This window comes from Lepidochelys olivacea, assembly GCF_965140295.1.
Source record: "Lepidochelys olivacea isolate rLepOli2 genome assembly, chromosome: 7".
NCBI lineage: Eukaryota > Metazoa > Chordata > Testudines > Cheloniidae > Lepidochelys > Lepidochelys olivacea.
The window spans coordinates 5,403,666-5,418,550 of record NC_140417.1 but is presented as its reverse complement, the minus strand read 5'-3'; the positions used below and the strand labels follow the sequence as shown (position 1 = coordinate 5,418,550).

Genomic DNA, 14,885 nt, shown 5'->3' with positions numbered 1-14,885 from the left:
ACCTCATCAGATTTCTTTTGGCCCAATCCTCCAATTTGTCTAGGTCCTTCTATATCCTATCCCTCCCCTCCAGCGTATCTACCACTCCTCCCAGTTTAGTAAATTTGCATTGTCAGCCTCCGTGACGGGGCAAATCACTAGACCGCAAAGGGGCATGAATGAGTGTGAAATGCTGGCTTTCCAACAGAAGGCATTAGGTCCTGCCCCACACAAAAGACCCATCAACACCAGACAAACTATTGTTGGATCATATTAAAGAAGTTCTGTATTAAAATCACAAATGAGTTTGATTCCCCAGAGTTTAAATTCCAGGGTATTACTAATTAAGAGGTCTCTTGGTTTTTGGTACTCTTTCTCTCCCTCTATGTGTGAAACTTGCAAGCTGCTAACTGTGTTAGTACATTCTAAGACCAAGTCTGTTCTCAAAGCAGTTCACAGAGAGAGAGACTCAAAACAATACTCTAACAACAGAAACAGCACCCAGAGACTCCCCGCCCTTTTGTTGTATTAACAATTGTGATTAAAATAGAGATAGAGGATGTATGTGGATGGATGCTTGGTGTGGATAATAACTGAATGATCAGGGAGGTGCCAGCCTAAGAATCCAGTGTCCATCGGCTGAAGAAGGCGTCAAGTGGAAATAACCAGAGGACCCCACCCGGAGGGCAGACTGGAATCCACCCAACAGCCTCAAGAATGGGAGAACCAAAGAACAAGATAACATCTTGGAGCCTTCAGGAATGTGCTATCTGCTGATTGATTCAGCAACAGCATGATGAAGCAATTCCCATAGACTGGCATAGGAAGAAATTCCCATAAAAATAGACTCTAAAAAGTGAGAACTTTGGGGTCTGATTCTGCAAACCAACTTCCAGGAGCATCAGATGAGCATCTGACAAGGCCCTGCTCCCTCCTCATGTCCAGGCCACCTGGCCAGTGACTTGGCATGAGCAACTCTAAGGCTGGTAACTATGATAACAACCTTGCAGAACCTGTGTGTGTGGGTGTGTATGTGTGTGTGGGTGTGTTTGTATGAATGAATGTGTGAATAAATATGAGATTGAATGGAATGTTATAGCTATAACTAACTGCTTACTATGATTCTTTCTGTATTCACAATAAATGTGGTATTTTGCCTTTTTCCCTTTAATAAGATCCTGCTGGTTTTTATTTTATTGGTACAACACTATTGCCGAACATCAGAGGACAAAAGACTTTGTTGATTGTTCTTTCTCCCTGAGTGCTCCCCCCCCCCCATGAAGAGGAGAGGTGCAAGTGGATTCTTCCCATCCGCTAAGTTTGCAACGCAAAACCGAAGGAGGGAAGGAATAAAAAGCCCTAGCAAGGAGGAACTGTATCTCTATGCTGCTTGGACTCTCCAGGGCAAGATTTTCTAGGCCTAAACAAGAGATCCTCAGTGTTAAGCCTGGGGTAGCCCTAGGACATAGAGTTTGCTTATTATACAAGCTTCTATTACCTTTTGAAACTTAAAACTGTAACTCATTTGTGTGTGCATGTTTACCTGCTTTAACCTTTAAAAGATTCTTACTTCCTTTTCCTAGTTAATGGATCTTTAGATAGATTATGATAGGATTTGCTACAAGCATCATCTTTGGTGTGAGGTCTAAGAAGCAACTGACCTGGGTAAGTGACTAGTCCTTTGGGACTGGGAGCACCCTGAATAGTATCGTGACTTTTGGTGAAAGGAACCAGCCCTCAGAGAGACAAGCTTACCTGGGTAGCAAGATAGACCGGAGTACCCAAGGGGACTGTCTGTGACTCCACATTAAGGCTGTTATAGTGTGTGAGGGATTTACACTTGATAATTGGTTGGTGAAATCTAAGTGTAGAACTCACAACCAGTTTAGTGTTTGCACCCTGCTTCTTATTACTTATGCTTTTGAGCCACTAAAGGACAGCTTGACACATGTTCTATTGTATCCCTCTCCCTGACCCTGCCTGTGTCAGATCTGTGGGGAAGGGGCCACAGCTTCACAACCTTTAGTCAGGGCCTAATTCATAACGGAGTATCTGGCTGCTAGTGTAGTGTAAGCATCACCAGGCAGACAACAAGGCTACGTTAAAACCTCTGCTCTAAATGCATGAGGGTCAAATATCCCTCTTCTGGCCCTGACTAGGGATGGATTTAGGGGCAGACGACTGCTATTTTTGTTGTTAGCGACAAAAGGGAAAATAGAATGTTTGACATGTTTCCAGTATTCCATATGCAGATTTGTTTGTCACTAACCTCCTAGAATGTTCTGGACCTTTATAGAACCTTGTGAAACCTTCCAGACTTTGAGAACTACATTTTCCCTGAGCCTCCACTGTTGTCAGCCAGGCCCTCCCGGGTATTTAAGGTGAATGGCTTCACCAATCAGTCAGTGAGATATAAGAACGAAGTGATGTGAGAGCCCAGCTGCGATATTATGAACCTTGTTTTATTGTGTAATTGTGAAAGTCTACTTGTGTTTTAAGACTTGAAGAGTGTGAGTAGCTACTAATAAAGGACATATTTAATGAGACGCCAGAGATCTCTATCGAACCCCTATCTATGCAACACTATAAAAGACATACCGTTACTTCTTGGCATGAATAAATACAGATTACCAGATCCTAGCGTGCAAATGTATGGTCTTATATGACAGTGATAAATCATACATGTAAAAACCATGCAAAGTCGTGAAATGGGCTACAAATGCAATAAAAAGATAAGGTATTCAGAAGTTTAACAAATGGGCGGTGGGGGACTGAAGATGCTCCTCACTTGGTATGCCATTTGGCCTGGCCCCAACCCTGGCAAATCCCTGCATCTATGTGTAGCCCTGCTGACCTCAACAATTCTGTGCTGCGGTCCATCTGACACAGTTCCCATTACAGGCCCTCCATTTGTAAGTTCCCCATTTGCAAAGATCAGGTGGTTGGATAGCTTCCTTATTGGAAGGCAGAAATCAAACTCGCACAGGGAAATGTAAAGGATGGCTTGAGGCTGCTTTAAAAACTATGGGTCTATAATACAGTCTGTAGAATAACTTGCTATCCAGAAATGTCTTAATTAAAACAGATGCTAACCTTTACCTCATGACCCAAAGTATCCAGGATGACATGTTTTTCTAGGCCCATCTCTCCTGATGGCTTTTCAGGACACACTTGGTAGCATTCAGCTCCGATGTCCTTTCGTATATCAAGCAAAACAATCTGACTAAAACACTCTATGGGTCAGCTGACTAACAGCATTGAGCAGGGCTTAAATTCTCAGAGTATTTCCTCCCCCCCTTCTACACCCCCCCACCCGCATTCCTCCTGCCCCCAGCATGCTATAAAACTCCACAGGGGTTGAAAATATTTACCGGCACTCCGCTCTGGACAGCTTCAGCTGAATTTACGTCTTGTCACTGAGACAAAAGCAAGGCTGTTGCTACCAGTCTGTCAAGAGCTTTAACTTTGTATCATAGATCTATGTAATGTTTGCAAGGCATAATCAAAAGGCTACAGAGTCAAGGCAAATGTGACTTGTGACAGACTGATAGAAGCAGCCTTGCCCTGGCTCTGCATGCTGACCAATCAGCTGACCAATGGAGTGCTGAAGATGACTTGGGAATTGGAATGCACAATTCCCATTAGAAATTGGGCAGGTTGGATGTCCAGTTGCCCTGTACAGCTTTGCAAATCTCAGCCACATATAATAAAGATGCTCATATATAATGATTATCTAAACTCATAAATCCTGTACTTCATTTTAAAGATCTCAGGTTCACTAAGCATTTTAATGTCCAAATGCCAATTGTCTCATCCAAAACACCTAGTGATCATTTTTCAGAACATTACAGTGTGGGCAGATTAAAATACCCATTCTGATTTACATTGCAGGGTTTTCTGTCACTAATTAACAGGCTGTAAAAATACCAATTAAACAAACATCGATGTAACCCTACCAGTAGCAATGTTGGGAGGTGGGTTTACACGCTGAGCACTTTTGAAAATCTGGCCTTATGATTTGTCCTTTAGTGTAAATGACTTAGTCCCTCCCTGGTAAAAACAGCACCTGCTTACTCTAGGGGAGTATCAACACCAGGCTTTTTCTGTCAAAAATGGCCCCACTGTTGCCACCATATGAGTGTAGAAAGGGCTCCAGGTAGCCAGGTGCTGTCTATATCCTGTTCAGATCAGGAAGGTACTTAGCACCTTCTCTACATTAGGGCTCTTACGTGGGAAGCTGAACTGGTGGGAAAACTCAGAAATAAGCCTAGTGTAGACAAGGCTAACATGACACTTGATTCTCCAGACTTGAGTTTACGACGTCGGCTTTAAAAACAACAATATAAATGTGAAAAGAAAAGGAGTACTTGTGGCACCTTAGAGACTAACAAATTTATTTGAGCCCAAGGCAATCATAGCACCCTGGGCTCCTAAACCTGCAGCAATTTCACTGTTTGGGTGTAGATATTAAAAATGATACTTTGACTCATACTGTTTTTTATAGATAGAATTATAAAAAAGTCAAGAAGTTACTTCACGTTTGAGGATGAACTTTTGCATGCGCTGTAGCAAATGACAGAGAAAAAGCAGAAATCCGTCAAGACTTGGCTAACATTAAGAAGTACTTTGGAAAAACCTTGTATTTACAAATAATTCTGCCTACAATAATGCCATATATTTTTGTGTATATACACATGCACCATATATATGGGTGTGAGCATATATGTGTCTATATCTATATTGAGAGAAAATTCTGCTTTTCCTTGCCTCCTAACTTGTTTGTTGTTGGCAGAAACACATGTACGAGAGCCATTTCTCAGTTGACTGGCAATGCTCTGTTTGTGACATCGCAACTGGCTGCTGAGGCTTGCAATGAGAGAAATAAGCAGCAGAAACAGATGAATCCTTAAGAAACAAATATCCTCTTTTCATGCAAATGTTTCTAACAACAACAAACAAGGGAAGAAAGAACAACAGACAGAACTGCTTTTAGAGAAGTCTTTCCAACATTTTGACACTAGCTCAAAAAAGTGAAATATATAAAATCCAGACAGTGCAACTCTTAATTGTCTTACTACACAAAGAATTATATATCTGTCAATGTTATAATGTTACTGTTCTGTACTGGCAGTAATATCCACCTCCATTGCTTAATAGTTCAAGTCTCTTGCAAACCTCTTTTCTCATCTTTCTTTTATTGGACCTAAATCAATTTAGTCTCTAAATCCCCTGAATCCATAATTTTGCTTGAAATGAGATTACAAAGCAGCTGATGATGTACATGAGAAATATAAATAAAAATATATTACACACAGACTTGCATCGCTATCCAGAGAAATCAGCCCTTTTTAAAATGCTTCCTTTTGCAACATTATCTCTTTAGATGTTTGGTGCTGATCAAAAGATGATACTGGAAAACAGAGAGAAACCACACATCAGTACACTTTGGGTAAGTTTCTCCTGCATCAGTCTCCTACCGCCCTGCTTTTCAAGGTCTGTGTCCTCCTCTTAGAAAAGATTGGCATGTAAGCTGAATTTTGCCCAGCTGTGTGGTGTTTTTTTGATGTGGACATAGAAGGTTGTGACACTAAACCCATTCCACCAGTGACCTAGATTTATAAATATTTGTGCTTACTTCTCCAGTGGTGATGGGGCTGTAGGTTTGCTAGCCCTTCCAAAAGCTCTGTGGCAATCAGTATTTATAATAAATATAGTTACTGATTATCATGAATTTAGCCTATAAACTGTTCTCTCTAGGGGCCTAACTGACAGCAATGAAAGGCTGTGACTGGACTACATTTAAAATGTGCTCATCTGAACTTTTGACTGCTGTATCTGGCACAGTAAAACAGAGAGGCCTGTTTCTAAATATCAAGGGTGTTTAATTCCCTCTGTCTGCCATAAGATCAAGACAAAGTCATCTCAGTAAATAAACGTAACACCTTGTGTTTCTACAGCACTGTCCACGCTGAAGGATTCCCAAAGCTCTTTATGAACAGATAGACAGGATTGACTTCCTATATCAGCGTGTTATTCTTTTCTTTATCATCTTTGTTGTAAAAATCAAACCCCTTCCCCAGAATGCAGACGCTTCTGCGATGAAACATGGCAGCTGCTCAATATCCCACAGTAACACCACACGATCAGTAAGAGCAGGAAGCGAAGAACACCATTTCTCCACAGAAAAATCATATGCACAAATGCAATTTCTGGCTCGAGTGGGACATATTTAGGCAGAAGGGGCGGGGTGGGGGAGAGGAAAGGAGTTTGGTACTTTTTTTTGCTTCTTTATGATATATAAAGAGCTTTTCCCCACCTCGGTATGTTTCCTACTACTTTTTCACTTTAGAAACTGAAACCTGGTCTCTCCTGGAACACCCCTTCTGACTGGAAAACTAGTGGGATTATGACATCACAAAAGAGGAACAAATGACAGGGGGAGTGATTTGCTAGTCAGGCTGCTTAAAATTCTATTTTCAGAATATTTCTTTAAATAAACACACGCCTACTTGGCTAATCTGAGCAACATTTTGGGAGAAAAGGATGTTTGTGGTTAAGATTCCCAGTGCCTGTTCAATTCAATGGTGAGAAAGCTCAGCGCACAAAAAGATATCTGATTCAGCAAAATCAGGAAAGAACAGACTTGACATTTCTTAATATTGCTAAGGTTAAAAAAAACAACACAATCAGGAAAAAGCTATGAGTTTTGTGGTTGCTGAGAAAAAGTTTAGGCCTACTTTACACGTCATAAAGGAGCAAAAAGGCGGCATCAGAAAATTATTTAAATTTTCTTTTGAAATCTTTAAAAAAATACTTTAAAGTTCAATTTATTGCATTACAATTCCACTATCAAATCTCCAACACACAACACTGGATAGGCCTCCTTATAGTTTATGACTATAAAGTCCTGAAAAACTCATCACTACCAACATGAGCAGCTTTGATGAATTCCACTGTGGTCAGCACTTTTTGCATAAAACAAAAATCACTCACACGCCATTCAACATCCAAAATGAAACAGCTGTAAATCCAGCAATTAGCGCTGTACTTTGACTGTTCTGATCAAGTGCCGCTGTGGAATTTGAGAGCTGCCACAGAATCTGCAGGAGTGCTTGGTTTTAAAATTAAAGTGCTTAACAAATGAATGTTCAGAAGAGGTGGGGAATAAAAGAGAGTGCAGACGCACTAGGAGGGCAGGGAGAAAGGACTGCAAGGGGAGATGCAGAGAGGAGCGAAAAGATTGGGGGGGGAGGCAAACTGGGAAAAGCAGAAAAATGGATCATATGAAAGGTTTTTAAAATCATCCACACTCTTTTAAACATCAGATACTGAACAGCACTTTCAGTTTCACATACATCTATTTAGAATGAACAATTATTTCCCAACCCCTCTGACATGTTAGCAAAAGATTACAGTTTGCCCACTCTCTCAATGCATAAAGCTCCCTTTAATCCAGTGTACTTCAATGGAGTCAAGAGATGTCTCTCTATAACACTCATATGCTGGCAAGAACACAGGATACCAGGGAAAGAGTTCCACACCCTTGTTTTGCATGTCACCCGTGACCACAAGAGCTTGCTGTCATATGTTAGTGCTGGCTGGTTTGCCCTAGAGAATGAAGTCCACTCTTTAGTCATAGCACAAATTCAGCACTGAGAGCAGCAGTGCAGGCTTCCACTCACTGCCCGAAGAACCTAATGGATGGAGAGGAACCATCTCGTGAAACTGGGAGGCCCAGTTTCTAGACCGAGTTGGTCCTTGCTTGGGAGCTGTACGGAGACCGCCAAGAAAGGGGGGCAAGTTTTATGATGAGGACACTTGTCCATAAGGAACTGGACGAAGAGCCCCGACTCATTTCCCACAGGCCTCCAGACAGCCATCAGAGGAGGGTCATTTTGGTCAATACCACAAGGGAAGCTGTAAGCTGTACACACAGCTTAGATACCAATGTTTCCAGTTCACAACTACAGTAAGCTTTGAAAACAAGTCGTAATGATTGAAAGCACCAAAAGCCTCCCATTGTTTATCCCCTGGCTGGCCTAAATTATCCATATAAAAAATGGGGTCAGGAGTGACATTATAACAGGGACACACGACCGCCCATTACATTTAATACCCATTCAGCAAGAGAAAACACCCTTTCCTTAAAAATTTCACAGGTGCCCAGGCCCTGCTAACAAACTGATGCAGGCAGGACTCCCTGCCCCTGCCATACAAAACCTGATGTTCCAAGTTCCCCAGAAATCCAGAAGCACTAATGCTTAGCATGGCTGTTACAGACACATACAAGAGCAGAGCGCCTCTTGAGAATCATTGCAGAGAATGTCCCCAAGCAGCACAGAGCAATATGAATACATATTCTTCCAGCACATTGAAATGCTGGATTCAGAAACACTATATCGAATTTGCAATTTGAATATAAAAATGCACGAAACAGCAAAATATACCTCTTCAAAGGAGATTGCTATATCCCACTACATGTTAATCTACACACACATGTATAACACACAAACATACATGTATCTGACATTTACCAGCCACTCAGCGTTAGGCGAATGTGATTAATCCTACATGACATGCTCTGAACTTTCCCTTCAGACAGCCTCTCCTCCTCCTTCAGACCTACTGGCAGTGGGTGTCATTTGACCTGCAGATTTCACTCTGAATAACGATCAGAGAAACAGTGGCCACTAACCCATTATTTGCCTCCTTTGCAGCTCAGCCTAGAGACAAATTTGCTAAATGTACAATAAAGATTTTTTTTAATGGAGAATGGAAAAAAACAACACAATTCTCCCTCCCCTTCTATTTGTGTGCAAGGATCTGGGGGGCAGGGAAGGAGACGACAGCCAAAGAGCGGAGCCAAAGGGGAGGGTGCTAGAATCCAAAGAACTTTGCAGCTAGGGTGACGGGGGAAGCTAGCTGGGATGGTGTGAGCTACCCCAGCCCAGCCCCTATTTCCTTTCCCCCTTGCTGTCTCCCCCTCATTTCCAAGTCTCCTTTGTCCATCGCTACCCGTTTCCTTAGCTCGCTGCGAGGGGGAACATGTGCACGCAGCCGCCTGTTCTGTGTTTACACTTTTGGAAAGTCTCTGCCTCCACCCTCCCACTCCAGCATGGCTGGAGGAGGCGATCCAGGCTGTGCCCCCCCCGAGACAGAAGGGCTTCGGCGCATACACACCGACCACTGCGCCTTCAACATGGCCAGGAGTCCATGGCCAGGAACTGGAAGAACACAACAGCACTCGGCGTGCCAGGGTCGGAGCTAGCTGATGAGCACCAAGCCCACCGCCGAGGCACGTCTCTCCCTCCCCAAGCCCCGGGGAAACGGGGAGACCGCGCGGCAGGGGCTTCTCCAGCAGGGGACCGGCCCCCGGCACACGAACCGGCACCAGCGCCGGCAAACGCCTCGCCCGCTCCAGGCACTTGGGAGCCAGCTGCAGCCCCCAGCCCCATTGCAAGCCCCTCGCCCAACCAGGGCGCATCCTCTGCCCTGCGCGGCGCGCCCCAGCCAGCTCCTCCGACTCACCCATTCCAGCGCCCGCAGGAAAGCCAGCGGCTCCTTCACCGCCCGGAAGGTGCCCGTGGAGGCGAGCTAGGGAGAAAGCAAACACAAGACGGGATCATGGAGCAGACCGAGAGCCAGCCCCGGCCCGGGCCCTTGCCCCAAGCCGCCTCTTCCCGTACCTGGTTCACCGCCTCCATCGCTGCTCCGAAGCCTCTGCCCCCGACGCCCAAAAGTTCACTGCCCTCCCCGGCTAGCGCGTCAAGGCGCCCAGGCGCCGCTGCGCGCAGAGGCCGCTTGGAGACCGCTGCGCGCCCGGAGAAGCCACCCAGGAGCCGGGGCTGGAGCCGGGCGCTGCGCTCCCTCCACACGGGCACGCCGGGCTGAGGCACACGCCAGCCTTGCGCGCTGGGCGGAGGCAAGGGAGGGGCGGGCCGGGCGCCTCTGCCCCGCCTTCCCGGGCATGGGAGCGCTGGGCTGGGGAGGCCAGGGCGCGCCCCGGGGCCCGCGCGGAGAGGCGAGCAGCTAAGGAGGGGCGCTGCCCGGGAGGGGCTGGGGTGGCAGTGGGCATGGGGCTCAGAGGGGGAAGGAGCCGAGCTGAGGAGCGAGGGGAGCCGGGGTGGGGATGTGAGTTTGGGGCGGGAGGCTGTCGGGTTACAGAGCCTGGGGCAGGGTGGAGGGAAAGGTCCCCGCAGGGCTGAGAGGGGCTAAGGGGAGCCCGAGCGATGGGGGCACGAAGGGATGGGGTGCAGGGGACCAGCTGATGGCTTAGGGCACACTATGGAGTTGGGAAGCCGGCGAAGGTGCCGGTGGCTCTGAACCGGGGAGTTCCAAGCGGCTGGCGGGGTGCAGCCCCGTTCCAGGGGACCTAGAGGGCAGCTGCATTGATGCCGACAGGGCTCTGGAGCTTTGAGGCATTTGTGAGGCTCCTTTTCAACCCAAAAAACCCAATCGCAAACTGACCCGTCTATTAACCCCCCACCTTTGCCAAAGAGACACGGACCACCTGGTCCCCGATCCTGCAAACGCACAGCGGGCTTAGTCCCCGGAGTTCAACGGCCTTACAGAACACCATTCTCCAGCCGTGGAACTGGCTGAAAAATTATTTAAAAAATGGTTTTAAAATTAAAAATATTTTCACAAAAACATGTTGAGGGATTATTTTAGCTGTCCAGTTTGTGTGTCTTTGGGCGTTTGTCAGAACATCCCTCCCATTTTTAAAATTTGTTTCTCCAATTGTTTTTCTCCTCCTTCAGTCCCCCCGCAAATCACTGGACATGCATTTTTACTTGCAAAAGGAGAAAAGGTGAAGGGAGGGGAAGGTAAAAGAAGGAGGCGGCGGAAGGGGAAAAGGAGAGAAAAAGCAAAGTGAAAACAACCACCGTCAGTGAGTCTTGTCAGAAAATCTGACAATTATTTCTTTGCGTGGAAAAAAATTCAAGAAAAAACGTTCCCAGATCTTAGCATCTTTCCACCAGTTCTAGCCATCGGTGTTAAAAATCTTCAAGGAACCTGCTCCCTTAACACACAATCTGTCATTTAAAAAGCGAGATGCAAGATAATTCCCCACCCCAGAGCACATTCTACATTAGACCCCATGAAACATAAATTTATGTGGCAACGGAATTGTTATGCCATCCTACCAGTTGCAGAGACCCACACTGGCATTTTTGTAACATTTGCTTGACAGCAGAACAACGGGCTTGGCATTATTTCCTAACATAGCCTTAATAATATATCATTGCCATAACCTGGCATTGAGAGCATTTCCCATTTGTCTTTCATCCTTTACATCACCCTCTCACACTGACAGAGTTTCATTTCCTTTTGACATGAAGAACATCACAGTGGGAACTTTGTGATGGAATTATGTCCTGCTAAAGTGAAGGATAAAGAGAAGGTGGGGCAGGGTGGGGGCGAAGCATCTTATTACATAACAACTGCAGGTGCTCTGCAGCTAGCATTTCCAGGTTTAGGCCCCAATCCAGGAAACATTTATGCACATGCTTTATTTAACTACCACAAATTGTCTCAGTAGGAATGCTGGTATAGTTAAGCACATTCAGTGTCTGGGCCTCCATCTGGGCCTTAAGTACATTTCCAAGCATTTTCATTTTTTAAATACCTGAAGCTGTTACTCCACATAAGGAGCTAATCATAATCAAAAGTTTAAATCAGTAATTTGGTTAGCCTTTTCCAGTCTAGAGCTGTAAAAAAACAAATAAATACAGAAACTGCATTAAAAACATAGTTTTAGAAAGTCTAGGAATCAAGAACAGTTTAGGGGGGTAACTGAATTGCTCAGAGCCTAATGGTAATTTTACACAGAGTCTTTCATCCAAAGGTCATCAATTTATATCTGAGCCAGATCTGTAGCATGCAACAGAAGTGGGAAAAAAATTCATCAAAACATTTTTTTCAAATGCAAAATAACTTTTACCCAAATTAAAATTTTAAAGAAAAAAATGTATATATATATATATATACACACACATATATATATATATATATACACACACACACACACATACATACACACACACACACTTCTATTCTTTCTTCCTAGTGAAAAAAACAAGGAGAGAGAGCACATGTGTGTGAGAGGTTAAAAACTGAAAAAGATTTTAGTTTTCTTTTAATAATAAAACTGAAAAATCCACAGAATTTTTTTTTCATTCAAAAATTTCAATGAAAAATATAGAGCATTTTTGAGGGACTCTAGTGATCAGACAGATGCTGGCTGTTTGGTTGTACAGGTGAAATGAATTAGTGGTCTTAAGCCAAAATGCACCATCACCACGTGACATTCTTTGTTGGTAATCTCAATGTAGCTGCAACAGAATGAACGTGCAGAGAGATGCAAGTTATCCTCCGACTCCTAGACATTGTATCTCCAGGCCAGTGTGGAGGTGCTTTGGTAGATTAATGTGAGGACCTTGCCCCAGACCTGACAAAGAAATAGGGCCACTGTATGTAAAGAGCTAGCACATTGTCCTTCTTCCTTCAGAGGTTTCCAATTCCATCCCAAGATCATAGCCTAGATAACACCTCAGATGTCATCTAAAGATTTGTACTAGTTTGCACTAATATAAATGACTGCCCAGACTGCTAGTTCTGACATTTCCATTCTACTTACCGGTACTTACTATTTAGAGTAGCTTTCATGGTACCTTTCCTTTAATAGAGTAGTTTTCACAGAGAATAGTTTATAAATTGGAGATTTGTTGAATCGATTTAGGTTCACATAATTCCAAAAATGGAGGATAAAAATAATACTGAAATGTTTAACAGAGGGGCAGTTGAAAATCAGGATGAACCTGTGATGGATAGAGAAAGATCATTTCTCACAATCACAATTTGACCTGGGTAATTTAGGCTGGGATTTTCAAAGGAGGGAGTTAAGTGGCCAACTCCATTTGACTATCAGTGGAATTCAGACACCTACCTTCCTTAGCCTCTTGCAAATCCCATCCTTAACAGACACTCCTGTAATTTATTACCAATACACTTGGCTACAGTTTTCAGAGATTATACATGGCACATTGAAGAAAAGCTGGGCCATCTGGAAGAAATACAGGATTATTTTGCTTCCTGCTTTTTTAATTTTTTATGCTTGCATTTTGATTTACATATGCAAGTGCTTTTGTCTTTTTCTTTTTTTAAAAAATTTTCTTCCCTTATGACCTAATGGCATTTGTGGCTCATGATCATTTGATGCTATTTCAGCACAGAGCCAGTTCATGGTCAGATCTCTCTTTGAATGGAAATCCTCAGATGAACATGGCACCAATGGACCAGTCTGGTTATGGACCAATATCTGCCCTATCCTTTATTGAGTCTTCCAGATGGCTGTTAGCACATTCTGCCACATTGAAACACAAATGCTTTTTTTGGCTTTCACAGCTGCTCTCTTTGCACACAAAACCTTAGACATCTTAGCAGTAGAAATGTCTCACTGGCTTTAAAGCTCCCAATCTAAATCTTATTCTACTAATGACACCTCAAATTCAAGAAACAAAGACCCACGCCTTTTGATACTACATTAAAAAAAAAAATCTCAAACCTGCATTCAAACAAGCAAATGTGCAAGGTCTGCAATTGGAAACTCTGAAGGGGAGAGTAAGGATCTAGAGACTAAAATTAGGTTTGCGCTAAATTATATTCCACTGCGTTTTCACACCTGTATGACTGTGCTTGGTAAGCAGTGCCTCCCAAAAATGCAGAAGAGGTGCAATTATAAATCTTTGTGATAAAGGGTAGAGAGACTAAAGAGGTTAAAAAAATGTTTCAGAGGGATGAAACCTCTTTCACCGGGTCATCAAAACCATGGAGCGCACCTCTCAAAGATTACATTCACAATACAGGGACAACAATTCTTGTGCTCCACCTTTCTTATCCAACCAATATGCTTGTTCGCTCCTTCACAAAACAGAGTAATAAGAAAACTGCCAATGCCAGCTTGCAATTACTCTGGGTGTAAAAAATCACAATCAGGTCGTTGTTTTCTTCTCTCTCTTCTTTCTTTGTGTAAGAAATCAAGGTCAATTTAAAATGGCAGAAATGCAGATATTAGCGGTTTAAGAGTTAAACATACCAACTTAAGAACCATGGACTTGTTTGTCTAGGCAAAAATAGTGATCAGCCCCATCTACAGAACTCGGCAAGCCCATACCTCGTTCTCTTGAATGGCAGAACAAACAAAACACTAATTCAGGAAGAATTTTTTAACGCCCGGCTTGACAAAGCCTTGGCTGGGATGATTTAGTTGGTGTTGTTCCAGTTTAGAGCTGGGGATGGGACTAGATGACCTCCTGAGGTCTCTTCCAACCCTCTATTCTGTGATTCTATAAGAACTTCCACAACTAATGCCATTATAAGACAATCCAAAAGATGGACAAACAGGTCAAGAGAGGCCTTTTTGTCAACATGTACAGTGATGTCTGACTCCCACACTCCCACCATGGCATGGTTTCCTCCCGCAGCTTTATTCCTTCCATAGGACTGCCCAGAAGAGGAAGCAAAAGGGGCAGTTTGCCCCAGGCCCCCCATTTGAGTGGGCCACTGAACCAAGTGGTGTTGCAACCTGGCACAAGGGGCAACGCTACTCACATTTGGCCTGGTGGCCCCTCCATCAAGGGGCTACCAAGCCAAACCTGAGTGGTGCTGCAACTCCACCCGCCAGGTCACAATGCCCAAAGTGGGAAGCCAGACCCAGCCCTGTGGGACAGGAGCAGCTGCTGCAGGGTGCATGCCGTGCAGGCTCATGCTTCAATGGTCCACCTCCCCACAGTCATAATTCTAATGGAAGGGCAGATTCAGACTTCGCCCCGGGCTCCTAAAAACCTCTCTGTGGCTCTGCCCTGCAGGATCACGTGCTAGATCCCCACATGTCCGGACTCCCC

At 44.2% G+C, this 14,885-nt stretch overlaps 1 protein-coding gene across 2 annotated transcripts in view; it reads right to left on the bottom strand.

Moving 5' to 3' along the window:
• The window catches only part of SYNPR (synaptoporin), a 178,850-nt gene extending 168,969 nt beyond the window's left edge, over positions 1–9,881 (bottom strand). For both annotated transcript variants that reach the window (XM_084634418.1, XM_084634416.1), the window contains exons 1-2: positions 9,666–9,881; positions 9,508–9,573 (exon numbers count right to left, since the gene is read on the bottom strand). Coding sequence is in view for 1 of the 2 variants with exons in the window: in XM_084634416.1 (XP_084490542.1) it covers positions 9,508–9,573; positions 9,666–9,683 (84 nt within the window). In the remaining variant the exon portion in view is untranslated. The remainder of the gene's footprint in view (positions 1–9,507; positions 9,574–9,665) is intronic.
• Between the last annotated feature and the right edge of the window lie 5,004 nt (positions 9,882–14,885).